Source organism: Olea europaea, chromosome 15, assembly GCF_002742605.1.
Source record: "Olea europaea var. sylvestris chromosome 15, O_europaea_v1, whole genome shotgun sequence".
Classification (NCBI taxonomy): domain Eukaryota; kingdom Viridiplantae; phylum Streptophyta; class Magnoliopsida; order Lamiales; family Oleaceae; genus Olea; species Olea europaea.
This window is the reverse complement of record NC_036251.1, coordinates 25,645,173-25,670,831: the sequence shown is the minus strand read 5'-3', so window position 1 is coordinate 25,670,831 and position 25,659 is coordinate 25,645,173. Positions and strand designations below refer to the sequence as shown.

Genomic DNA, 25,659 nt, shown 5'->3' with positions numbered 1-25,659 from the left:
TCAAACAGGTGGACCGGTGGTGGGGTGGGCCCTGGTGCGAGTTCGGGTTCGGGTTATTTTCGGGTCATGGGCCTTGATGCTTGGTATGGCTTAATGGACCATTCCGAGAAGCATGCTACATTTCAAATGCTTCAGACCAATATTTCCAGGCCCATATTATCACCTTTTCTTCCACACCCAGCGCATATTAGAGGTTTCGGGATACAAAAGCGCCCCTCACCCCCTCTTGCCAGCGCTTGTACAGTTGTACGTTGAGCACCGCCTGATTTAGAGTGTTCCAGAGCGCCTTTCACATTTTATTGGCGATGAGGAGAATCCTCGATATCACAAATAACCTCACCCTTTCACTTTCATTTGCGCTCGTTTAATTTCTGCTCTGAGTAAAATAAATAAGGTAAACTTAAAATGCCCTACCTTTCTACCGACTTCTATGCGTGATCTGAGACCGAAGGTACATAGATATATGATTGTCTATACTCACTTATGTTTTGCTTTACTTTGCTGAATAATGTTGTAACAATGGAAATTGACATGTTCGATTTTTGTTCTAAATTTTTATTTTTAGCAACTAATAGCGAAAATTTGCATGAAAAGAAGTGTAATATCATTATTTTTCTGTGTGTGAGAGAATTCCAGGTCAGTGAGGGTGTATTGAAATGGAAATTGTGGTTTTTGTTTGAATATTTGGTGCAGTTGAAGATTTTTGTTTAGTTAGTGATACTGGGGGGAATTTTGTTTCTGGAGTTGGTCTTTTTAGTGTTTGTATGTCTGGTTCGGTGAATATGGATGTACCTGTACAACAAGAGAATTGTGAGACTAAAGGAGCTGCAAGCCCCAAGCTACTTGCCGGTGAAGGGAGAGAAGTGCTTCATTATACTAACTTATTGAGTCAGAATTGTCACGAGGTTGACAATGTACAAAAGGGATTGTCAGAAGTAGGGATTCAAGAATCCAAACAACCTACAGTTGAAGGAAGGGAAGAGCTTCATTTTACTACCGTTGGCTATGACTTATTGGAACAGAAATGTCAGAAGGTTGAAAATGCACAAAAGGGATCGAGAGGCGAAGAGACTCAAGTATCCCAGTATAATGAGCTAGAAAGATTGGAAATTTCTGAAGTTCTGTACCAGAATTCTTGTATTGAACCCCAGACACCGAAGGACTGTGTTGTTACTGAGTTAATAGAGCAGAAAGAGGTGGTGGGAGCTGAGAACATTAAAAATAAAATAGCTTTAACGGAAGAGACCACTACTGGATTTGAAGAAGTGGGACCAACTTCTGGAGACATTACCCAGAATTTCAGCGCAGAGCAAAAAGGACCGCTATTAGAAAATATGACGTTGTCATCTGTCATTGAAAACTTGGAAGTATCTTCTGAAAATAAGGCAATAACTGTTGTTCTTGCTCTTGGCTATTTTGAGACACCATGTGGCCGCACCTCTGTAAATACTCTTCCTGGACAAGCAGGAGCAATGGAGAAAAATCTAAATAAAGATACTAGTCTCTTGAAGGCTGAAGAAGAAGGAACTCCTGTGCAGTTTAGAACGTCGAAGAATTCAGTGAATAATAAGTGGGTTCTGCGTTCAAAATCACAAGAGAAACCTAAAGCTTCTGATCCTAAAGACACTACGGTGCAAGACAATGCTAATGGAGAAAAGAAAAGGAGGGGGAGAAAAAGGAAGGAGATGAATAAAGGTCCAGTGAATGAGTTCTCTAGAACAAGGACCCATCTTAGATATCTAATGCACCGGATAAGATATGAACAGAACCTGATTGACGCATATTCTGCAGAAGGATGGAAAAGACAAAGGTTTGTATGGTCTGCAAAAATCTGTGCATACTTGCTGTAGGATTTCTGTTTTTTATTTTTCAGGCTTATTGACGCTGTTGATAAGTGGTAGATTGAAATAGTATATGTTAATAAATGTGGCCCTCTGCTTATATCTATAACTGTGTCAATTTATTTAAGAAAAATGAGGAAAACGTTAGAAATATGCTAATCTTGTCAAGCAAGAATGGTTGTCGCATAAATATCTTCTACACATTTGAAGGTGGGGAAAATTTCAAAACGCTGGCCTGCACTTCTATTATGGGATGGGATGGTATTCTTTCAACTGCATTTTCACCATGTATATGCTCTGCTGCAATTATTGAACATCTTTTTTCCCTTCAGTTACTAATTTTGAATGTTGTTTCCTTTTCTTTCAATGATGGATATTTCTGGGTGTAGCTTCAAAATGGCTGCCTTATATGAGCCTGCAGTTCAAGTTTACATGCTATCACTATGCATAATTTAATTTCTCATTTCTCATTATTTTCAACTCAATTTGGACAGTTTGAATTTGCCCGAAGAACATTAATGGAGCTTGTTGTAGTCTGCCTCTTAACTAGGGTTAGTGTAGGTTTTGGACAGCACGAGAAAAATAAACATCTTGTCAACATTGTTGCACAAACTCATCCTTTCAAGTAGTCTTGAATGTAACGATGTAATCTGAGCTGAGATAGCATGAATATAAAAGCTAAGCCACCCTAGTTAATGGTAATTAAATCATAATGTTTGTTGATTGATCAATTTATTCTTGCTTTTAACCGATTTTGTATTGTATTTAAGGATTTGACTGATTTATCTTGGATTGTTGTTAATCAGCATGGTTTATTATTATTTTTCTTCTTGCAGCTTGGAAAAATTAAAGCCAGAGAAAGAGCTTCAGCGTGCAAAATCTCATATCTTAGATTACAAATTGAGAATAAGAGAGTTATTTCAAGGCCTTGATCTGTCACTTGCTGTGGGAAAGCTTCCAGCATCTTTGTTTGACTCCGCAGGAGAGATCGACAGTGAAGATGTACAAAATTACCTTATGTTCAGTTGCTCTATTATCTTCTATTCTATATCACATGCATTATATTAGGTGTTTGGATGGCATACCTTCATTCTATGATGCTCAACCTTGGGTACGGGTATGGGTATGTATCTAAATGTCGGATTTTTTATTTTCTAAAATGTAGGATACGGAAATATAGTTAAAAATAATTCAAATTTCGGATACGGGTACGTGGGTACGTCTTTCAAACTTTTGTTTCCTTACCAATCTAAAATCACAAAGAAGGAAATGGATATTAAATAAGGAGTTAAGATGAATACTAGTTTCCAATTATGGAAATTACTAAATGTTATATAAATAGAAAATGATGGATTTGATTGTAATTTGGACTTAGTGGAGCACCAAGTAGCACTATGGAATTCATTTTTATTTTATACAAACAAAACCCTAAACCACCGATATGGTGAGAAGGAAAAAAAAATGAGAAAGTAGAAAGAAAAAAGAAACGAGAAGAAAAAGAAGGGAAAACCTAGCGTCGCTGCCTTCTTCACCCTTTTGGCAGCAACGCTAGGTTTATAGAGAGCAGAAAGGGGAAAGAAGAAAAGGAAAAGAAAAGGAAAAGAAAGAAGAAGAAGAAGAAGCAAAAACGACGAAATGTCTGGTTGAAATTTGGTGAATCCGATATATATTCCATATTCATACCCATGTCTTGCCATGCCCGACACGGGTACCCTGACTATTTTGAAGAGTTCGAGCATTCACCCTTTTGGCAGCAACGCTAGGTTTATAGAGAGCAGAAAGGGGAAAGAAGAAAAGGAAAAGAAAAGGAAAAGAAAGAAGAAGAAGAAGAAGCAAAAACGACGAAATGTCTGGTTGAAATTTGGTGAATCCGATATATATTCCATATTCATACCCATGTCTTGCCATGCCCGACACGGGTACCCTGACTATTTTGAAGAGTTCGAGCATCATAGCGGGCTTCATTAAATTCAGTTTTGCACTCCACGTGTGGCACATGAATTTAGCACATGGAGTTGCACCGATGCCCGGATCCATCAGTTCTGTTGCTTTTGATCGATGTTTTAAAAGGCATTTTAACACCTAGAGTTGGATGGGAAAGAACTTCTTTTTGTTGCTATCTTACGTTGCTTTTCATTTTTCTTTTTCATTTTTATTGTTATTTATTGGAAATTGGTAGCTCTTTTTTGTTATCCTTTTTGCGAAATCAGGATTGTAATATTATTTGGCAATCAATATAATCCTTTTTGTTTTTATATGTCATTTCTCATGTAAATGTCCAAGTGCTATTAGGTGCTTCCAATGTATTCATTTTCTCTTCTACGGCCAATTATATTATCTGTGATACTATGCATTACTAAATCATCAGGTGTTTCCCATTTGTTCAGATTCTTGCTTCTGTTTTGGTGAACTGGACATTCTTTTAAGCTTTATTTCATACTGATTTGCTTGAGTATTTATTCCAGAAACCTTTCAGATGCTGCATGTGGCTTGAATTTTATATTACATAAAAATTTGTGCATAATTAAATAATATGATACGAGTTATAGCTGTTGAAAGAATCTTGGTTGACTGAAAAATGGCAAATTATTAAGCCCCTATTTGATGGCCATTATTTTGAAAAAAATGATGTTTTGAATAGTGATTTTTTGGAGAATTTGTGGTTAAAAAGTAGGAAAATGTTTTCAATTTACATGTAAAATATTTTATTGTGTGAATATGTGGTTGAAAATGAGTATGAGAATTAAATAGTTTTGTTTTAAAGGGAGACAAATAGGGGCCAAATCTGAAACTGGTGAGCCCCATGCATAGGAGGCTCCATGTTCCTTGGACAATATTACTCTTCGCCTTTGCCTTTTAGAACACTGCTTGCAAGATTTGCACACAACACGACTTAGTTTTGTGTGTATAATTCAGAATTGGTTTGGGAATGTTTAAGCATATATCTTTATTGCAGATTTTCTGCTCGAAATGTGGCTCTAAGGATATAACAACTGGCAATGATATTATTCTTTGTGACGGTGCATGTGAACGTGGGTTTCACCAGTTTTGTTTGGAACCACCTCTGCTAAAACAAGACAGTAAATCCATACATGACATACCCTGCTTTTGTTTCTCATGTCCTTAATGTCTTCTTTAATCTCTTGGTATAATATTATTCCCTTTTTGGGCGTATATACAGTTCCTCCAGATGATGAGAGCTGGCTTTGCCCTGGATGTGATTGTAAAGTTGATTGCATTGGTTATCTTAATGATTTCCAAGGAACAAATCTTTCTGTCATTGACAGTTGGGAGGTCTAGTCTTTAACTTTTTGTGGATGGATAGTGGTTAATTGTTGATACGTTGCTGCTCATTATGCCCCACTCTCATTTACAGAAGATCTTTCCTGAGGCTACTGCATCGGTGTCAGGGAAGAAGCTGGATGATGGTTCTGGGTCTTTGTCGGATGATTCTGAGGATGATGATTATGACCCTGATAAGCCAGATACAGTCTTGAAGGTTTCAGGAGATGGATTAAGTAATGACAAATCTGGAGACCAATCAAGTTCTGATGATTCTGATTACTTATTGGCATCTGATGATTTGACGGCTTCTCCTAATACCAAACAGTATTTGGGACTTCCTTCTGATGATTCAGAAGATGATGATTTTGATCCCGCTGCTCCAGTTCAAGATGAGGAGGTGGAGCAGGATAGTTCAAGTTCTGATTTCACATCTGACTCAGAGGATCTTGGTGCTCTTCTTGATGACGCCGCTGCACCTGAAATTTCTCCAGTTTTAGGTGCTGATGAAGAAAAATCTAAAGCAGGTAAAGTGAAGAGTCAATCGCTAAGAGGCGAGCTCTCGTACCTTTTGGAGACCAGTGATGCACCTCTGTCTGGGAAAAGACGCGTAGAACGGTTGGATTATAAAAAATTGAATGACGTGAGTTTCTTTTACATTTTCACACTATATTTTTGTTTGATTTATCCATTGTAACCTTTTATCATGTTAAAGGCGGTTCACCATGCATCTGGATTTGTTATGGCAGTCTTGATTTTTTCTGCGTGACATCTAAAGTTGGAATCTTGTAAAACCAGCCAGTCCACAAGAAAGCACGACTTCCACTAAATCCATCTACATCACTAATTCAAGTTTTGGTCCATTTGACATATTTTGAACGTCTTTGTGATCAAACTAAATCTTAGATTCATCTCATTTGTAATTCATGCTGAACTGAATGCTGTTACAAACACAATCAATAGGTGGAGCAGATTGTCAGCTGTTTATTTTGTGTTTTCTTCACTAGGTCTTTTGTTGGGAGTTGAATGTTTCATGTGTACCAGGCTTAATAGGGAATTAAGAGTCTTCTTAATTTCGATGCATGTACTTGATAGGTGCCACTTTTTTGACCAACTTTGGCCATGATTTCAGTCACTGCAATAGAGATTCTCTCTTTTTTGTAAGTTACATGCTATATGCAATCAATTTGAAGCTGAAGACATTACGAAAGCATATAGTTTGCTAATCACACAAAAATGTTGCAAGGGGTTCTCAAAAATTCAGCGAAGGAGTTGGTTATCATTGAGGATTATGATTGCGAAGGTTCTTTGCATCAGTTACTCTCTCAGCAATCAGTATTAATTTTGGTTTGGATATTCAAAACATTATTTAGCTTAACATGTCTCTCTTCCCTGCGCTTATTTTTGCTTTGTTTCTTGCTGCATTATTCTTTCTTGACGCTGTTTCTCTAGAGCAGTTTGTTACTTCTCTGTCTGCTTATGTTTATGATGTATTTTTTAAAGGAAACAAATGGAAATTCTTCTTCTGAATCAAGCGATGAAGATTTTGAAGATATTCCTTCTCAGAAGAGAAGGAAGATTAACCGTGAAAAGGCAGACGTGGTGTCTCCTGACAAAACTCCGTTAGCAGGAAATGAAATGGATTATTCCAAGGATGAAAACCCGAAAGAGAGTGAGCATGGGTCTGAAAGAGCAAGCGAAAATGTACTTGATAATGATACAATCAATGCACCTGCTGAAACGGGTTCTGTGCGTGCAAATGTTAAAAGATCAGCACCTAAAAGGCTTGGAGAAGCTGTAACACAGGTACTAGTCGTGTATACATTTCCTTAATAGTTTTAAAATCCTATTGGGAATTATGTTCTATGACCATTTCTTTATAGGTGGTTCACAAAATATGACCACTCAATCTGCATGCAAGGATTTTGTTCCCACTGGTGCGTGGGTGCGCGTGTATTACATGTATTCTTTGAAACTATATGGAGTGTGTCCGCAGCATCTTCTATAAGCTGCACTCTCATAATAATTTAGAATACGTTATTATATGTATAACATTATTTTGTTCCTCCATAAGCAATATTATAGCTTTCCAACATTCCTTCTGTTGAATATCTGATGATGGTTGCTGTGTTGGTGTAGAGACTCCTTGAATCTTTCAGACAAAATCAATACCCTGAACGAGCTGTGAAAGAGAATTTGGCAAAGGAATTAGAGCTCACGATCCAGCAGGTGCATACATTTATCTTGCCCTACCGATCCTCTTTTGTAATTTGAAATATCTATATTTCATTGTACGTTTGTTGTACAGGTTACCAAATGGTTTGAGAATACCCGTTGGAGCTTTAACCATAGACCGCAAATGGAATTGAAGAAAACTGAAACGGATTCGAAACAAGGAACTTCCTTGAATCATGACAACAAGAAACGACCTGATCTGGAATCAGAAAGTGTCGCCAAGGATAATTCTTCGAGTGGGGTTGCAAAATTGGTGACAGAGGCTGCCAGTGGATATAAGTCTGGAATGCCAAAATCGAGAAAGAGGGAAAGTAAGACAGATCAATCACCAGATACTCAAATCCAGGAGCAGAATATGTTAGTTGATGCCCCATCTTCAGAGGTTCGTAGAAGTAGTAGACTAAAGACAAGAAACAGTGGATCTGTTGAGTGATGATGTAAAATTTGATGCATTTGGGAGAAGCTTACTGATAATCAATTGTATAACTAATTGAGAAGAAACCAGGGTACTGGACTATAGAGAGCCATTGCTATATATTGATTTGGAGCTGTCTATTTACATTTGGTCCTACCCAACTAAACATGTTTTCTACTGGGGCAGGAAAATCGACATGCAGGACCTCCGTTATTCCACTGGATCTGGCAATCCCTGGAGAACGAGTGAGCTGAAACTTTTATTTGCATTCTGAAATATACAGGTTGAACCATTGGAGCTATTAAGACACCCGTTGAGTTTGATGTTATCTTCAAATTGTCTGTACGTTTATTTGGAAGCTGATGGATGTTAGTTTAGACTTTTAAGTAAAGGACTAATTTGTCCAAATTTGGATACACTTACATTACTGCATTAGTCGAGATTCAGTTGTGTTTTTATATTTGTTAAAATATTTAATGCAATTAGATCCTTCCCTTGTAGATGCGGTTGTTGCAGTAGGGAAACGGCTTGATCCATCTGAATCTTGCACTTGAGAGAAATCTTGGTAAATGATCAATTTTCTTTCCTTCGGTTAAGGGAAATATAGATGGGAAAACGTCTCTTCCTTCAAGTGTAAAATATGGGAAGAATTATAAATGGTTTCCCTACTATATTAAAAGGGGAATGTGAGGGTACTGTAGAAAGCAATAGTGTCTTGATCCATCTTTACTGTAGCATTTTTGTTTTGTATTTTTGTTTTTTTTCAACTGGAGGCCAAAAATGACGTTGTTTGTTTGATATATATTTTATTTTGTTATATACTATCTCCAAATTTACTGCAGCACGCAATTTCCATTCCTCTTCCACTACGATATAGATATATATAGTAGGGATATAAGAAAAAAATTACTTTTTTTATATATATAAAAAAAAAGATAGAGATAATATGCGACAGAAATTTTTTTACAACATATTACTTGTAAGTAAAAAATTTGAAGAGAGAAGAATTAAAAAAGTTTAAATTGAAAAAAAAAATTATAACGTAAAACTACACAGCAAAAAAAAAAAATCTCTCCGTGCACGGAGAGAGAAATTTTTTTTTACTTATGTTTTTGTGTTTATTTTCACGCTCTTTACGAGATATCAAACGAAGTCGAAATATTACATTCTTAATATCGTTTTGAAGTACTCGCGGCATAGTATTGTATGTCGTTAACGGTGCGTGAAACGGTCGATCATAGCAAATGTTATGAGACGTCAAAGTAGGCATTTTCAAACTATATTTCGAAATTTTCGATAACAAGCTAACTTTAAAAATTCATCGACGATTGTACGATAGTCGAATCGATAAATGTTTTACATTCTCTCGAAACTCATTTTGAGAATTATATCGTAGAGACATCGAATGATCTAAATAGATATCAAAAAATAGTTAAATGGACATTAAACGTATGTGTTAAAAAATACGCATAAGTCGTTTTTCTTTAAAAAATCAATTATTTTATTACTATTTCGAAATTTTTGATAACAGGCTAACTTTAAAAGTTCGTCGAGGATTGTACGATAGTCAAATAGATAAATATTTTACATTTTCTCGAAACTCATTTTAAGAACCATATCGTAGAGATATCAGATGATCTAAATAAATATCGAAAATAGTTAAACGGAGATTAAACGTATGTGTTAAAAATGCGTATATGTCGTTTTTTCTTTAAAAAATAATTATTTTATTACTATTTATTCTTTTTTCACAACAATTTTCTCAATGCATCATTTTGCTCAAAAAAATTATGTGGTATGACGAAAAAAAATTTCTCCATGCATGGAGTGAATATGTTTTTTTTCTCATCATTTTATATATTGAATTATTACTAGAAAATTAAATTTTATCTCGAACTATTAAAAAAATACTGATTAATAATAAAAAATTTGAAGAAAAAATTAAAAAGAATTCTAAATTGAAAAAACTATTATTTATAACATAAAACCATACAGAAAAAAATTCTCAAATCTAAGTTTCTATTTGAAATTATTAAGAGAAAATAATTTTAAATTGAAAAAAAATTTATAATGTAAATAACACAAATATTTAAAAAAAATAAAAAATAGTTAAACGGACATTAAACGTATGCGTTAAAAAAATCCGCATAAGTCTTTTTTCTTTAAAAAAAATCAATTATTTTATTACTATTTCAAAATTTTCGATAACAAGCTAACTTTAAAAATTTGTCGACGATTATACGAATCATAAATGTTTTACATTCTCTCGAAACTCATTTTGAGAACTATATCGTATATATATCAAATGATCTAAATAAATATCGAAAATAGTTAAACGGACATTAAATGTATGTGTTAAAAAATGCGTATTAGTCGTTTTTCTTTAAAAAAATCAATTTTTTATTACCATTTATTATTTCTTTGCATCATTTTTCTCAATACATCATTTTGCTCAAAAATAATTATGCGGTAATCGGTATGACGTAATTTTTTTTTTCAATTATTTAAAATATCATTTTTTTTCAAGTGAGGAGCAAAAAAGATGCGTTCCTCCGTGCATAGAGTGCGTGGATATATATATATATATATATATATATATATATTTTATTTTTTTTTTACATTATTAAGAAAAAACTATATCATCGTAGTTGGATATATCTAATAATTTCAGACAATATTTAATTTTATGGTAATATTGAATTTTTTAAATTAAATTTATCTAAATATTACTTTAGATTAAATTTTAACTCAAACTTTTAGTATATTTCTTTACATAGTAAAAAGTTTGCTTCAAGTTGTAAAAAAATTAAAAATTAACCAAATATATATATATATATATATTTTTTTACATTATTAAAAAAAAAACTATATCATCGTAGTTGGATATATCTAATAATTTCAGACAATATTTAATTTTATAGTAATATTGAATTTTTTANTCCAAATAAAACTTAATTTTTCAATTTTAACGAAAAAGTTATTTGTAGGTTAAAAAAATTGAAGAAAAAAGAATTAAAAAAAATTATATATAGTGTGGTCTCCGTGCACGGAGGATTATTCAAATTTTTTTTTTGTACTTTCCGTTCTCCATTTTCATACGCTATGGCCACGCTTTTCAAATCAACTTATCTGCTTATATTATTATATTATATAGATTGTGTAAGAAAGGTAATGTGAATCTATATAACACGCAACTTTCCATACCTCCCGCCTTACTTCGTGCTGACCACTTTTATAAGCAAAAAAAAAAAATCGCTTTTAATAAAAAAAAATTAAAAAATAAACATATTAACATAAAATATTTCTAATATATGTAAAAATTACTTATATAAGTAAAAAAATTCGTTTAAAATTATTTAGAAGTAAAAAATAAAAGAAAGTTATGAAAATTAAATGAAGAATATATAAATATTATTTAATTATTGAAAATTTACTTTATAAATGATTGGTTTTTTTTTGTCAATTTATTTAAATTTCTTTTTAATTCTTTTCTCTTTCAAGTAAAATTTATTTAAAATTCTTTTGTCCTACCAACCTTGAAGTGGCTGTTGTATCGTCCGAAGAATAGGTCTACTGTTAGGGTTCTAATTCTTACACTAACAAGGGAATTGGCCATCCAGTAAGTGTCACTTCAAGTCATTTTACGTGCGAACCTGAGTTTGTTATTTAAATATTTGTGTATGTGGATATTCTCTTTCAATTTACAACTGCATGGGTTATTTTTGAACTACAAGTATAGTCTCTCGAATCGAAGTTGCTAAAGAAAAACATTTTGTAAAATTCAATTTACAACTTATTTACAATATCAGATAAAAAAAATATCTTCATCTATATTAAACAAAAAAATACAATAAATAATTAAAAATAAATTATCGTTGACATATATACAATCACAACATTCATTATACTTATTTATAAGAATAAAAATAAAATATACAGTCGACCAAAAGATGAGAATCAAACAAACATTTCTTATTTCCAAATACTTTTTGTACAATCTATATATTTTACGCTAATAAAACCAAAATAAATACAAAATTCGTGCAATGCACGAGACGCAGACTAGTAATTTATAAATAGATGGAAATGCGTGGTGCGAATTTATTGAAATATGTAATTGAAAATGAAGTTTGATTATTTATAACAAACTTATAGGTTAGGTTTACTTATGTTCAAATTATTTATTTTTTAGTTTTAGAAATGAAATGTATTTTAGCCAACTGTACAAAAAAGTTGACAATTGATAACTCATAGAGAGTATACTTTATTGTCTCTACTCGCTGGCAATTATATTATGCAAGGGGGAAATTATTTGGAGGATGTTGCTACATGTATATTAAGTTTTATACAGAGGATTATATAATACATACATGACATTTTACTAGTTGTCGGTTTAAAACATGGTCAGCTTTTCGTTCAATCTTCTGTCTCCATATTATTTTTGATAACCGTTTATGTGCAAGTAGAAAAATCCATATTTTTATTCTAAGTCATTGAATAATGATCAAAGTTATTTCTTCTTTTTTCTCTTCTTGTCAGTTGGATTTTGGATTTAATCTCATTTCCATTTTTTTTAAAATCTAAATTTGACAAATTTAATTGAAATATAATTATTTTTATAGAAAGAGGGAAAGAAACAAGCTTTCTTTAAGCTAAAAGTATTATTATTGTAAAGAACAAACATAATTTCAAATCTATTTTTTAAAAATTATTTCAAAATCATTTATAACTACATGGGATATATACTTTTTCGTACTTTTTAAATACATATATTTGAAAAAAAATTCATTTTTTCACTTGAAAAAATCAATCCTACAAATAAACGCAAAATGAGAAATAAATGTTTATAGTTGAGGTTTTGAAAAATTTAAAAATTTGTAAAAGCAGATGGCGAGGCGTATTGGTCTACCATTATCATTCCTGCTTGGTTGGGGATTTTTGGGATCTGTAGCGCGGAAGAATCGGATTAAAAAAATTTCATTTGTCATCCCATTTTATTAGTTAATTATTTAGGCCCCATAACTACAACGATATAGGAATGAGAATGAAAATAATAGTCGTTATGAGTCCCACATAAGAAATATATTTTCAAATATGGTGATTTGATGTAATGAATAACGATCATGTTTTTCATTTTAATGAGTAAATAATGAAAAACAAATAAGGGTTTAATATTATTTTTTAAAACTATTTACATTGAAAAACATAAAAACATTTTTGAAACGATTTCAAGGATTTCGAGAAGAGGTTTCTTGGAAAAATTTGCCATCCCTAGCTTGCCCTTATTTTGGTTATATAAAAATCAAATTTTTAGTATATTTTAATTAAGATCGATGGAATATGTGGTTAAGTTAAATATGTGTTTGAACCACATTATTTTGGTAATAATGCATTCTTGAATATTGTATTGATGGAAAATGTGTGGTTAAAAAATAATGAAATTTTTTTGATTTGTTTGTAATATTATTTTATTGAAAAATATGTGATTGAAATGATATTAAATTACTATTTAAAAATATATTTTTTTGAAATAATGTGGCTCAAACATGTCCTAAAAAAATCTGAGTTCAATAAAAATATATGGTTAAAATGACTTTGATTTTTGTGGGAACCAAATAGTGAAAACCAGGCCCTGTTTGACACTCATTTTAGCCCTCATTTGGACCCCATTTTCTAGAAACAAAAATGGTGGAATAGTATTTTTTTTAAAAAAATGAGTGGTTAAAAAAAAAATTTCGATTTATGTGTAATATTTTTTATTGAAGATTGTATGATTGAAAATACTAAAAAGAAAAATAGCACGTAATGTAATTGAATCTAATGCAATGGGGGCCAAACAGTTAATGTGTTTTTTTTTTACCGGATTCTCATTTTTACACAGTAGCGACATGACAATCCATGACAAGAGGTCGGAATTGAGTCAGAATGAATTTACTAAGTGAAATGCCGTTGAGAATGGACTGTCTATTTTGCCCTCGGATTTTACTTGAAAATGTACACGTGCCACCCAACACACAAAAATTGAAGGGTATTGATAGGGACTTAAAAATATGGCAACTGTCACTTCCATTTTTTGACGCCATGCGGAATGTACATTGTCAGAATTAATTGAAAGTTGTCTTACCTTGAGCCTCACAAATGCTTGAAAAGTGAGAAAAAATTAGCTAACAATGTTTTGAAATTGTAAAAGTGGCGGCACTTACATCTCCCCCTCCCCGGTCCTGACCAAAGGAGATCAAATTATAGATGCATGTTCATTTCATCTCTCAACAATTTGATCTCTCAAGCGCACACAGTGACACGAGAAGGTATTTCTTCACCTGCTAAAACCCATTCCCATTTCCAAAAACTCTAAAACAGGGCTTTAATGGATGACCAAGAAAACCGGATAACCACCGGAAGAAGGGCATCCAAGAAAAGACTCAATGAATCCGTGGAAGGGATTTCCATGTCAAAGAAGCGGGTTGTGCTGGGTGAGATCACCAACACTTCGTCCAACGCGGCCGGGTTGACAATAAAATCGGGTTCCAGCAAGTCTCGGAAACCCAGATTCGTGCTTGAACCCCAAGAGAAGGTCGGGGAGTTGGTTGATGAAACAGTGAATATTGTTATTGATGGGAATGTTGATTTCCACGTTATCCCTGAAACTGATGAATCGTAAAAATTTGGACTCGCTCCTATTATGTATCGGCATATTCACTCCCTGGAGGTAATTTTTGCCGCCCTCCGAATATAATATGACATACATTAGCTTCCATTGTTGTGATATTCCTGCTGATCAATACTTGAACTTTTGGTTTTGACGCTACGTGAATTCAGTTTTGGGCTTAAACTGTAGCTTATTTATCCGTTTTAGGAGTACGTGATTGTTTTCCTTTCCTTGTTTTCATATTCAGGTTTCTGATGTTAGGAGTCTGTAAATGTTCATGTGTGTTCTTGTTGTCTATAGTTCCAATTCACAATTTTATCTTAATATTTTTGCTAATCTGGGATTTTCATGTTTAATTTTTTGTTTTGCAATCATTACTGCCTAGCAGTAGTAGTTGTTTGAACCCTTTTATGAGAAGTATTAATGTCATTCAATGACTCTGACATAGGTTTTTTAGCTTAAACTACGTTTTCCCATTGTTTCTTTTTGTTGGACTACGTTATGCACACTGGTTGATTGTATAAGGAAATAAATTATAAAATTAGTATTTAGGTTGGATTAAGGTGGATTGTATTTTTTAGTTTTCTGTTTTAAAGAATGTTGTTTGCACTATCTTTCTTAAGCTAATTGAATAACATAATACAAAGTGAGGAGGTGGGTTAGGCTGGATAAGAAAGATGGTGCAAATGATGTTCTTTTGAATGAAAAACTTATAAATACTATCCATTTTAATCAACCCGAATACTCTCTACCTAACACTACCTCCTCTAATTTTATGCAAATTTTCTTGTACAGAGTACTTGTGTATACCAAACGTAGCCTTGTTGTGCATTCCCTTGGCTAATCTCGAAAATTGAAGCTGGTCAACAAGTATTATAATATGCATGTGGTCTAGTTTGAGGTTGCAAATGATTTAATTTATGACAGTTGTCTGATAAAGGTTTGTAATATTAGGTAGAGGCAAAGAGGAGACCTTTGTTAATTACATGGAGAAGATTCAGAAGGATATAACACCAGCTATGCGAGAGATTCTGGTTGATTGGTTGGTTGAGGCTGCAGAGGAATTCAAACTTCTTTCGGACACCCTTTATCTCACCATAAATTATATTGACAGATATCTGTCTGCTCACGACTTAAGCAGGAATAAGCTTCACCTTCTTGGTGTATCTTGCATGCTTGTTGCAGCGTAAGCTTACAATCCCCTTGTTTATTTTGTGCATGTTTTGTACACAGTATTTGAAAGGACAATATAAAAAACAAAATTTTAGCTTCAGTGTTTTTCTTAGTATTATCCTATACTATCTAATTGTTACTATCAAACACACCATTTGTGTATTTTCTGCAATTTCCTTCTCACATTCACTAAAAACTGCAGAAAATATGAACAGAAAAGTTCACCCTTCAAAGAATATTGCTACATGACAGAAAACCCGTACTCAAAAGAAGAGGTGAGTTGTGTATCTTCATGGCTGTTTGCCTTGGGTGGAAAGCATATTTCATTGGTTGTAAATCTTTCTTTTGCTAAACTGCAGGTTGTACACATGGAGAGAGATGTGCTAAAGTGTTTAAACTTTGAGATGGGTGATCCCACAACAAAAACCTTTCTCAGGTTTAATCCCTTCATAATATATTTTTTCTGCTATTTTATTATACATTTTTTTCTCATATCAATGGGTTCCATACATATCTTCTCCTTACTAATGACATGCTCTTATGTTGATTTTGTAGAATTTTTATAAAGGCCGCTCAGGAAAAACCTCTGGTGGGCTGAATCTCTGACACTCTTTAACATTATTATGCTTCTAATTTTCTTGTTTCTCACTTTATTCTTACTCAGCATTAACCATGTTATATTGTCTCATACAGTTCTCAAGATTGCAATTTAACTTGCTGTGTTGTTATATTGCTGAACTAAGTTTACTGGATTATTATTGTGTCCGGTTCATACCATCAAACATTGCTGCTTCAGCCATCTTTCTTTCAAGGTTGATAATCAGGCCAAAATTTCATCCATGGGTAAGACCAATTCCCTTTTTTCTGTACACAGTGAACCGAAAATCCCATCGTATGCCAAGTTTTACGTTTCACCGATTTTCAATATATTTTGATCGCATTTTGAATTGAACTGTTTTTGCAGAACTTGGCCTTGCAAAAATATACAGGTTTAAAACCGTCTGAATTGAAGGATTGTGTGCTAACACTTCATAATTTGCAACTAAGAATGGGAACAAGTGCACGTGCTGTAAGAGAGAAATATATGGACCACAAGGTATCTCATATTTCCTTTTAGCACTTATTCTGCAATGTGTAGCACTACAACGAAGCAGCCATAAATACCTGCTTTAACTAGAATTTCGTGTTCTCTCTTAACAATCTAATATACACCCTACTGTTTACTTGGGACAGTTCAAATGCGTAGCATCATTATGTCCACCCTCAGAAATTCCTGCTAGTTATTTTGAGGCATGGTATGAAGAAAATTGATGATGTTTTCAGGTAGTCAACTATCAAAAATTTCTTGAAGAATGTCACCCTCCTACAAATAACTCTGCAATTTATTCACAATTAACTGTATCTCATTACATTTGAAGGTGCTGATGCATTAGTGCTAAAGCTTGTTGGATTTCCTTGCAATGCAGGATAATTTCTCATTCCACTTGGTTTGAAGCTTTTGCAAAAGCCTGAAATAAAGGAACCATTTATGTTTCTTTTAAGGGAAAACCAATGATTCATCCAATAGTTTGACTCATATTGTGCAGACTCTAATATAGGTTGTGATAATTCTGCAGTGGAACACTAGTACATCTTTATGGTGAATAAAGCATTATGATTTTCAATACTAGTTCTTTTTATGCAATTGTTCTGGATTCATGCATATGCTCCTTTAAGTAAATGCAGAACTCGGTTTCTGTTCCTTTTGAATGATTTTTCTCAACTGATCAAAGCTTGATTCGAAGATTCTAACAACATTTTGACTTGTCAATTTAAAAAAGTAAAATGGTTAAGGATTCAACTGTTATAAAAATGAAAGTATGAAGACATAAGTGGTCATTTTTAAAGTTGAGGATCAAAGTACAATACACGTCAAAGATTAATGTCAAAGGTTTAACACCTCTGCAGCTATTTTTGCAAACGATTCTGTGTAGAATTCTTTTGGTTTGGCTAAGCTTATAAGCACTGATTTAGCTTATTTCAGCTGGCGAGTATGCCCTTACTATTATGTAAATAAGCAGTTTATATAAGCTGTCGTTCAGTTATTAACTTGGAATTGTTTGTTCACTTCCTAGCATTATTCCACCTTTTCGGGTGTTAGATAGTAGCTTGTGGTGTATTTTATTGTTGGTTGGTTAGAGCAGCTGGTTTACTCCTTCCTTGGCATTTGTTGATTGGTGACATGGGAAGGGGGTGTCCAATCACCGGCAAAGATGTCAATGCAACTCTTTATGCATGAAATAAAAGGTAGAGGGGTTGCGTGATTCACCAGTCTTTCCTCCATGAAACTCATCGGTAGGGTGATGTTAAACTATCTTCTAATGGTAGATATTATTACATAGGCTTGGGGCTCCCATGCTTTCCCACGGGAATTTTTCAATTTGTTGGCTCTTATCCTCAGCCCGTAGGGGGATTCCCCATCCATTTATCTTTCCATTCCTTCCCTGATTCCAATCTTGTGGGGGTACTCCCATGATACCTAAGCCAAAATGCTGAAAGAGTGGTTCAGCGTATGTAATTTGCTAGGAAATATATGACTGGTTATCAATTTTAATTTTGTAAGACTGTTAAATTATGTTCACCTTGTGCGCTGCTTAAAAAAGGCCCGTGTGCTTTAACTTGTACGACTTTGTAGTCTGCAATTAGCATTAAGAGAATTTCGGTTAAAAGGTGAAGGGAGAGAGAGAGTTTTTGATGGAAGAACCATCTTGTGTTCACTTTCCCTTACACTCTGGGGCACCATCATCCCCTTTGATTTCCTCAACAATCTTTTTCTTTCCTGCCCAGGTTACGCCACATAAGGTAGAGTGCAAGCGAAGATGTGCACAGGAATGTACATCTAGCATAACTGGAGATCGAATGGGAGAGTTGTGGACAGTGTCCTCACTGGAGCCTCTAGATGTCGGCCACCTTGGACTTAGCATCTGAAGTTAAACATTAAATCTTCTTGCTTATGTTTTTAGTCATTTTAAAAGTGATCCAAGCATCGAAAGTCTCCCAATTGTAATACAGGACTCAAAAGCATACGATTACATGAATCTTTTAGGCTGTAATAAATGTTTGAGATTATTTATAGTGGAACAAACCACTGCCAATCTTCTTGGGGGAATAATAGTTATTTATAGTGTGAATTCTGAATATTATTTTACAATTCAAGAAATCATAACCTTTACGTATAATAGAATGGAGATCACTCATAACAGTATTCTTCACAATTTACCCTTAGAATGTGCAGTCACATGATACAACATAGTGATCATAGCCTATTATCCAATGGACATATTGAGTTGATCATAAGCCCCCAATCTATTCAGGTGTGTATTTGGGGAATGATTTTAACAACCATTTTCCATTTTGATGGAGTTGGTGCCAGGAATTGTTTAGTAACCTGTCTTGTTACTTGAAATAATTCAGTCTAGTTCCTGAATATGATTCGTGTATAAGTAGAGGGGAGATGCAAGGATTGGACAATTCTTTGTAAACGCCTTTTCTTTGTTCATTTCTTCATAAGCAAAAACATGGTTGAAAGAGTGTTCAGTAGTGTTATTCATGTGTTTAGGGATTAGAATCATCTAAACAGCAAGTAAATTTATGACTTAGGCACTACATCACAAGTGAAGAGCAGTAAATAGCTTTCAGACGAGGAGGAAATTCCGGATCTAGTCCTGCTTTATGAATGCAAAGCTCTCTTGGATTTGTGTACCTAGTGATGCTTACACCCTTTAAATAGTGACTTATAACGAATAATTTCAATCGAGTAATATGCATAGGCTAATTACAGTTTGAGATTCAGGTCAAGCTTGTTTGGATTCTGTGCCTTCTGCTCCGGTTGGTGTGAATTTAAACGAAAACTTCTAGGCCAAATCAAATCTGCAGCTTCCTCCAGGTGATTGGGCTGATGTTGTATTCCAAACCCAGTATCATCCTCAACAAATCTTCCTCCAAGTGGTTGAACCCTGCCTGGCTTGCGCACAAGCGAGTGAGGTCGAACACCAAGTGATCTTATCATGGAAGTATGAATAGGTAGAGCCATCATTGACATCCTGTGCCACTGGGAATTTCTCACTACACCTCTTTCTCTTCTGTGAGCATTTTGATGACCCCCCAATGCTTGTGAGCTGTAGAACTTCCTCAAGCAGAAGTTACACGAGAAAACCTTTTTAGAAGTAGGTCTTGATAGTGGCTCCAAGTCTGTAAACGTTTGAGATGGATCCCTTCCAAGGCTTAAATTCAACCATTCTCCTCGATCGCTATTTTTTTCAGTTTCCATCTTTTTGCGGTAGTTGCAGGTTTCTTTTGTCTGATAGACTTTCTATCCTTGATTCTTAGTGGTAGAATTACAGTGAATGTATGAAGAGACTACTTTCTTGACTCTTAAAATGGTTCCGTATAAGAGAGAGAGAGAGAGAATAAACTGAGACTGACATGAGGAGGAAGTGATACTGGACATCTTGAACTTATCATATGTTTGTTCACTGTCCCCACCTAGTGACGCTTAGTTGTTTAAAAAGAAAAGATCGTCATCTTTCATTTTTGCCTTTGTCAAGCTTTAGATTCCCCACTTCTCAATTTTCTCTTTACATCTCTTCGAAACATCAACTTTAAAGTCTTTTTATCGGATTAGTTTAAAGTAAACAAGGTCAGTCGATAATCCTATGACAAATCCCATTTCCTCTCTTACAACTTGCTTGGATTGCCTGCCATGAAACTACTATCTCATGTTCCTTTTGATATTCTCTTTTTTGGCGCAGAGTTTTGGTCAGTTTATCTTTGTTCTTCTATTACTTCACTTATTCGTGAATGAATATATGCTCTTATTCTTTATCAAACATTTCTACTTTTTTATGATTTGCCTTTTCTCTATTTTGGCTCTTTATGAGGTAGGTATGAAACATAAAGAGGATGAAGCCCACCAAGAAAGCTTCTTTCTCCTAACATACATTATAACAAAAATGTGAGTGATTGATAAGCTCTGATGCAGAATATAAATGTTGCAGGGAATGGTAGCAGAATTATATCATATTGGAGTGTGTAACATGATTCTTATATGGTGGGGTCTATATACTTGGCAATAATGGTGATAAAAAGTAGGAAAAAAAAGATTTGGGGTATCCTGACCTGTTTACCTTAGTTTTTTTCTGGGAACATCAGTATCTACGTGGGTGTCTTCATGTTGGGGCTTCTTTTGGAGTCTTTCTGGCATGAAGTGGGCATTTTTTGGGTACAGTGGAAGTGCATTAAAGGGTTTTGTACTTGAATCCGAGTCTTCTCATATGATGAGGCAAATTAAGTAGAGCAGTCAAGTTGCCTACAATTATATTTCAAAATAAAGAGATCCCACTCTATTCTTAGCTCATTTTCACACAAAGTGGTTTGTTTGGTAGGTTGAACTATAAACATTGGACAGGGTCGAGAAAAAAAACATAAATTTTTTTGCTGTTGGTCCTTTCTAAAAAATAAAAAATTTATTATGGTTGCTGATCTCCGGTTCAACCTACAATTCATTTATTGAATTTAAACAACTCTTGAGTCGACGTGTATGCTATGAATTACTTTTTTCTCTAATCATGAAATATTTTTAGGATTCGATATTGCTATTCTGTTGTTTCCCACTGTTGAGGCATGCTAGTTGTCAAGCGAAGTTCTGTTGTTGTCTTGTAACGTGTATCAAACACGTTTGAATTGCGTTCAACTGCCACGTCACAGTGCATGTCATTCTCGAACTAGTAATGGCGGTGGATTCTTGAATTGTAGATGTCTACTACAAGCATAGGATACCATGCCTGTTGTAGGCAACCTCAAAACATGGCATTAAAATCATTGTTCCTTGCCTCTGCTTGAGTCAGTTTATTTATTGCTTATGAGTTAATAACTGCTCGTGTGGTTGTAAATTTCGGTGCAAGGACTACAAATTTAACGTCCCAAAATTCTTTTGAAAAAAATAAGGGACTAAAGTGAAATATATTTTAATTTTTATACTTTTTTTATCAAATAATTAGATTAGCGATAAAACGAGTTTTAATACATTAATATTCAACTTTTTTTGTAGCTTGTAATTAATTAGAAATCTTGGACTCGAGTAAAATTTAATTCCGATAAGTTGGACCAAGATATCTAAGTTTAAAGAAGTTATTATTTATTAGGATTTAATTAAGTTGGTTATTGATTTTAAATTTGTTGAAGGTCACGTGTATAGATAACTTTTTGATTTGGATTAGGACAAAAAAAAGAGATACTTGTAATTCTAATTTTGGTCTTGGTTAATTATAATCTTGATTTGATTAAAAACTTTATTATTTCAATTCTGACATTGGTATACTAAGTCAAATGTAACCAATTTCAAATTAACTTTCATGTTTCCTATTTTGATATAAATTCAATTAGATAATTGAAATTTTGTGATACAGATTGTCCTGAACTGGGCAAATGCCATTTTTTTTCTTATACCCTAAATGACAGTTCTTTCTTACAGAGGACAAAAGATATCAACACAAATTGAACTCGATATATGAAGGTAAAAATGTAGATTTCAAAAATGGCTCAAATATGAGAACGATTTCAAGTCTTGCCTATGACAATATAATAAAGCATTATTACATTTTTCCCTGTCCGAACGGGATGTTCCCATCGAATAGACCTACATGCAGAGACCTCAGATCTTCAGACACCTGGTGGTGCTGGTCCATCTACATGTTCAAGCACCTGCCACATCATAATATTTGCATTACTGTATTAGCAGAAGATACTAATGACGTCGATGACAGATATGGAGAACACTACAAACCACATATTTAAAAGGTGCAATGAGTCACTTAAATATGCTTGGAATATTGTCAATCAGTTGAAATAGCACCAACATGTTTCTTGAGCACGGCATGCACACTAAAAACAACCGCCCAAAAGAACCAAATGTACACATAAAGACATTATATGTATAGTGTTGATAAAAAAAAAAAAAAATAGTACAATGGGGTCCTTGAAACCTAAGAAACAAGGACACCCTTAAGAAGGTTAAATATTTGTGTTTGGATGTGTCGAACACCGTCAGTAAATAGACACTCTCACACACCAACACTCCTTCAACCCCGTTCAAAATGAAAACATCAAAATCTCAATTTTTGACGAATGTTGAAAACTCTTTGACAGTCAACCATATGATATAGAGTAAGAGATGTATAGAATTTGGGTAAGATAAGATACACGTGCATTGTGTTTTGATGCAAAACCACACAGCATTCATTTGAACAGAGAATTAATACTCAAGCTACTTATCCTCACCTCTATGAAAAGTCCCATGTGCATGTGCGTTGCAGACATAAATAAACACAACGTTCAATTCATTTCATCCACTTGTTTAGTCAATTCATAGAGGTTGACAACTCAAAGATGAGTGCCAAAATCTGAATTCAATGCTTGAAAGCTTTTCTCTCTCACAAATAATTTGAGTTTTTGTATGCACTGTTTGAAATATGAAATCATAAAATAATGTGATAGAACAATGGTATCTGCAAAATTATTCTAATCTTCATCCCAAACCAGAGAAACAATCGTGAACACATCCTAATGCTATTGCCCTCGTTGATGTTCAAGCTGAAAAATAAGTCACTTGAACTATTATACTAAAATGGCAAAGTCACTGAATTTAACCACTCACTGTACCAAAGGAAAATCCAATGATTCACCAATTTCAGATATCAAAATAAAAAAAAATTATTTTAGGTAACCTCCTATATACATATAATTTTAGTTAGATACATGTCGATAAAGAACATTATATAAACTTCATGAAAATTTACATATTTGTTCACAAAACAGAGAAATAAAATCAAGGATCAATGTATTAGTACTCTTGAACATACAACCAAAATAATATAACAAACTAATCCAAGCACTTAATGTACAGGAAAGTAAAAGCAATCTACCACATGTTACAGGCACTTTTACCGTGTACCTAAATGCTGTTAAAGTTTCAGCTCTTAGCAATATTTTTGTAAAAAGCATGTTCATGCATTGGAAAGGTAAATTATAATTGTGAAAAACATAGGAAACAGGGGTACAAAAGCACATGACAGATAAATTTTCAGGTCTAATAAAACAAAGTGTACAATTTTTGTATTTGCCTACAATTGCAAAACCTTCCAATTTCCTGCCCATGATTTTCTCCATATTTCAAGCTGGAGGAGAAGATAAGGAAACAGTCCATATATTTCAATTTATCCCTTGTATTGATTAAATTTTCATTGAATTGAATCGATACTACTTATCGAGATGGGCAAACAAAAATTAATAGAAAGACATACGTCTCAAGCACAAAATGTTCAATTTACATCAGCAAGGACAATAGTTTTGCTTTCATATACATATTCAAAAACATAAATGTATGCTATGCCATTATACAAAATATTCTAAAAAAATGAAAATGAAATAAGAATATAAAGTTGTTCTAATTTATAAATTACTTATTCAGTACTTTCATTAATTATCTTATACTGAACCCAAAGAAAGATTATACTAGATCAAAATGTAGAAAAAAGGACAAAAAATCAACCTACAATGTGGCATCAGGTCCTGCAATTGAGTGTTGGGAAGCGCTGCTGACCTCACCCATCTTTCCCTGTCCTCCCTATAAATCCCAATAATCCCAACTCTTTCTTATCAACAGATTTTCACAAGCTAATAAATAATTCAATTACTTCACCCCTCGACTCATGAACAATATCTCAGAAATAGCCAGACTCAAGTCATCAACATATTTCATTGATAACTACGGAGATAAAATCAATGAGCTTCTGCTAATAAACAAAATATGAAATATTAAATTTCCCTCTTCATTGACATTAGTTGGCTCCTAGTAACAACAGTTTAAGACTCACAAAGAAACTACTAACGATCCTGACAAGAACGGCAGAAGGTACCATGGGACAGCTCGCAGCAAGCTCGAACATTGGTTGCCAAATGAGATGTCAGCCTAACTCCAGCCATGTTGTGCAGAGGCATCAGTGACTGCACGCATCCCAGCTCCCCCAAGGTCCTACATTCACAAGCAAAAAAATCTGTTTGTGAGAAGCGTGAAATATAAAACTATTTCGACCATCCCAAAAAACCAAAAGGAGAAACAAGTTATGTCCATAGTAATATTGGTACAATGAAAGAATACAAGCAGAGAAAAATGTTATTATTTGGGCTTCAAAATATTATTCAAAACTTGCGAAAATCGAATAATTTGTATGACTGTAAAATTTCATTTCAGAACCCAATCTTTGAAACCCGAAAGATCCGAACGAGGGTTAAAAAATGTTCTATTTTCTAAACAAAATCAATTTCGATTTCTACAATTTTGAATCTTCAAACAAGTTATGTCCATAGTAATATTGGTACAATGAAAGAATACAAGCAGAGAAAAATGTTATTATTTGGGCTTCAAAATATTATTCAAAACTTGCGAAAATCGAATAATTTGTATGACTGTAAAATTTCATTTCAGAACCCAATCTTTGAAACCCGAAAGATCCGAACGAGGGTTAAAAAATGTTCTATTTTCTAAACAAAATCAATTTCGATTTCTACAATTTTGAATCTTCATTTTGACAGATAAAATAAATAAAAACCCACGTCAATATGTTCCATAAACGATCCGATTAAAGAGAAGAAAAAAGGACATTAAAACCAGGATCCGGAACCTGGGATTGGAGAAGGAGAAACGGCGAGGGGCGGATACGGGGGGAGGACGGAGACGGCCGGCAGCAAGTGGCGGAGAAGAGCGGAAGGTCGAAGCCCTCACGGTGTACATGAGAGATCTGGAAAGCGAACCACGCCAAGCCATTATCCTGTTGTTGCTGTTAGCGTCGTCTGCAAATTTGGGAGAATTTAGGGTTTTGGAGATAAATCTTTTTTGAAGTCCAAGGTTAACCTTTTTTTGGTCAATTTTAATTTTTCCATTATTATTTGGAGTACTACGTAAATAGTTTTATTTAAAAATAAAAATAAAATAAAATTGAAAAAGGTCCATAATTTTCTAAAATAGA

General features: G+C 33.8%; 2 protein-coding genes and 1 pseudogene across 11 annotated transcripts; 2 read left to right on the top strand and 1 right to left on the bottom strand.

Annotated features, from left to right (window-relative positions):
- The first annotated feature begins 198 nt into the window (after window positions 1-198).
- On the top strand, window positions 199-8,273 carry LOC111410643 (pathogenesis-related homeodomain protein-like). Of its 4 annotated transcripts, none has more exons than XR_002705724.1 (10): window positions 199-451; window positions 637-1,810; window positions 2,678-2,843; window positions 4,798-4,921; window positions 5,023-5,135; window positions 5,218-5,766; window positions 6,627-6,929; window positions 7,263-7,352; window positions 7,432-7,864; window positions 7,960-8,273. XR_002705724.1 is itself a non-coding variant. In XM_023041086.1 (9 exons), the coding sequence occupies exons 2-9, from the start codon at window positions 765-767 to the stop codon at window positions 7,789-7,791; spliced, it is 2,751 nt and encodes a 916-aa protein (XP_022896854.1). In that variant the 5' UTR covers window positions 199-451; window positions 637-764; the 3' UTR covers window positions 7,792-8,273. The 4 variants fall into 4 exon arrangements, 2 of the variants coding, with proteins under 2 accessions (XP_022896854.1, XP_022896855.1); XR_002705725.1 differs by lacking the exon at window positions 7,960-8,273 and adding an exon at window positions 7,007-7,060 and having other exon boundaries at window positions 7,432-7,656; XM_023041086.1 differs by having other exon boundaries at window positions 7,432-8,273.
- Window positions 8,274-14,452: 6,179 nt separating this feature from the next.
- LOC111410642 lies at window positions 14,453-17,264 on the top strand (annotated as a pseudogene).
- Window positions 17,265-22,117: 4,853 nt separating this feature from the next.
- LOC111410641 lies at window positions 22,118-25,548 on the bottom strand. 7 transcript variants are annotated; one of them, XR_002705721.1, is made up of 4 exons: window positions 25,315-25,548; window positions 24,508-24,665; window positions 24,183-24,257; window positions 22,118-22,336 (listed from the first exon to the last, which is right to left on the bottom strand). XR_002705721.1 is itself a non-coding variant. In XM_023041084.1 (4 exons), the coding sequence occupies exons 1-3, from the start codon at window positions 25,455-25,457 to the stop codon at window positions 24,235-24,237; spliced, it is 282 nt and encodes a 93-aa protein (XP_022896852.1). In that variant the 5' UTR covers window positions 25,458-25,546; the 3' UTR covers window positions 22,118-22,336; window positions 24,187-24,234. The 7 variants fall into 7 exon arrangements, 4 of the variants coding, with proteins under 4 accessions (XP_022896852.1, XP_022896851.1, XP_022896853.1 ...); XR_002705722.1 differs by having other exon boundaries at window positions 24,187-24,257; XR_002705723.1 differs by having other exon boundaries at window positions 24,550-24,665; window positions 25,315-25,546.
- Between the last annotated feature and the right edge of the window lie 111 nt (window positions 25,549-25,659).

What these genes read in the sequence shown, in the direction of transcription:
- LOC111410643 (XM_023041086.1), top strand. Translation starts at nt 765, where the DNA reads ATGTCTGGTTCGGTGAATATGGATGTACCTGTACAACAAGAGAATTGT. An exon ending in ACCTCTGCTAAAACAAGACA is followed by an intron (nt 4,922 to 5,022) that starts GTAAATCCATAC and finishes GCGTATATACAG; the next exon opens with TTCCTCCAGATGATGAGAGC. An exon ending in CTGTCATTGACAGTTGGGAG is followed by an intron (nt 5,136 to 5,217) that starts GTCTAGTCTTTA and finishes TCTCATTTACAG; the next exon opens with AAGATCTTTCCTGAGGCTAC.
- LOC111410641 (XM_023041083.1), bottom strand. Translation starts at nt 25,457, where the DNA reads ATGGCTTGGCGTGGTTCGCTTTCCAGATCTCTCATGTACACCGTGAGG. An exon ending in TTCTCCTTCTCCAATCCCAG is followed by an intron (nt 24,666 to 25,314) that starts GTTCCGGATCCT and finishes TTGTGAATGTAG; the next exon opens with GACCTTGGGGGAGCTGGGAT.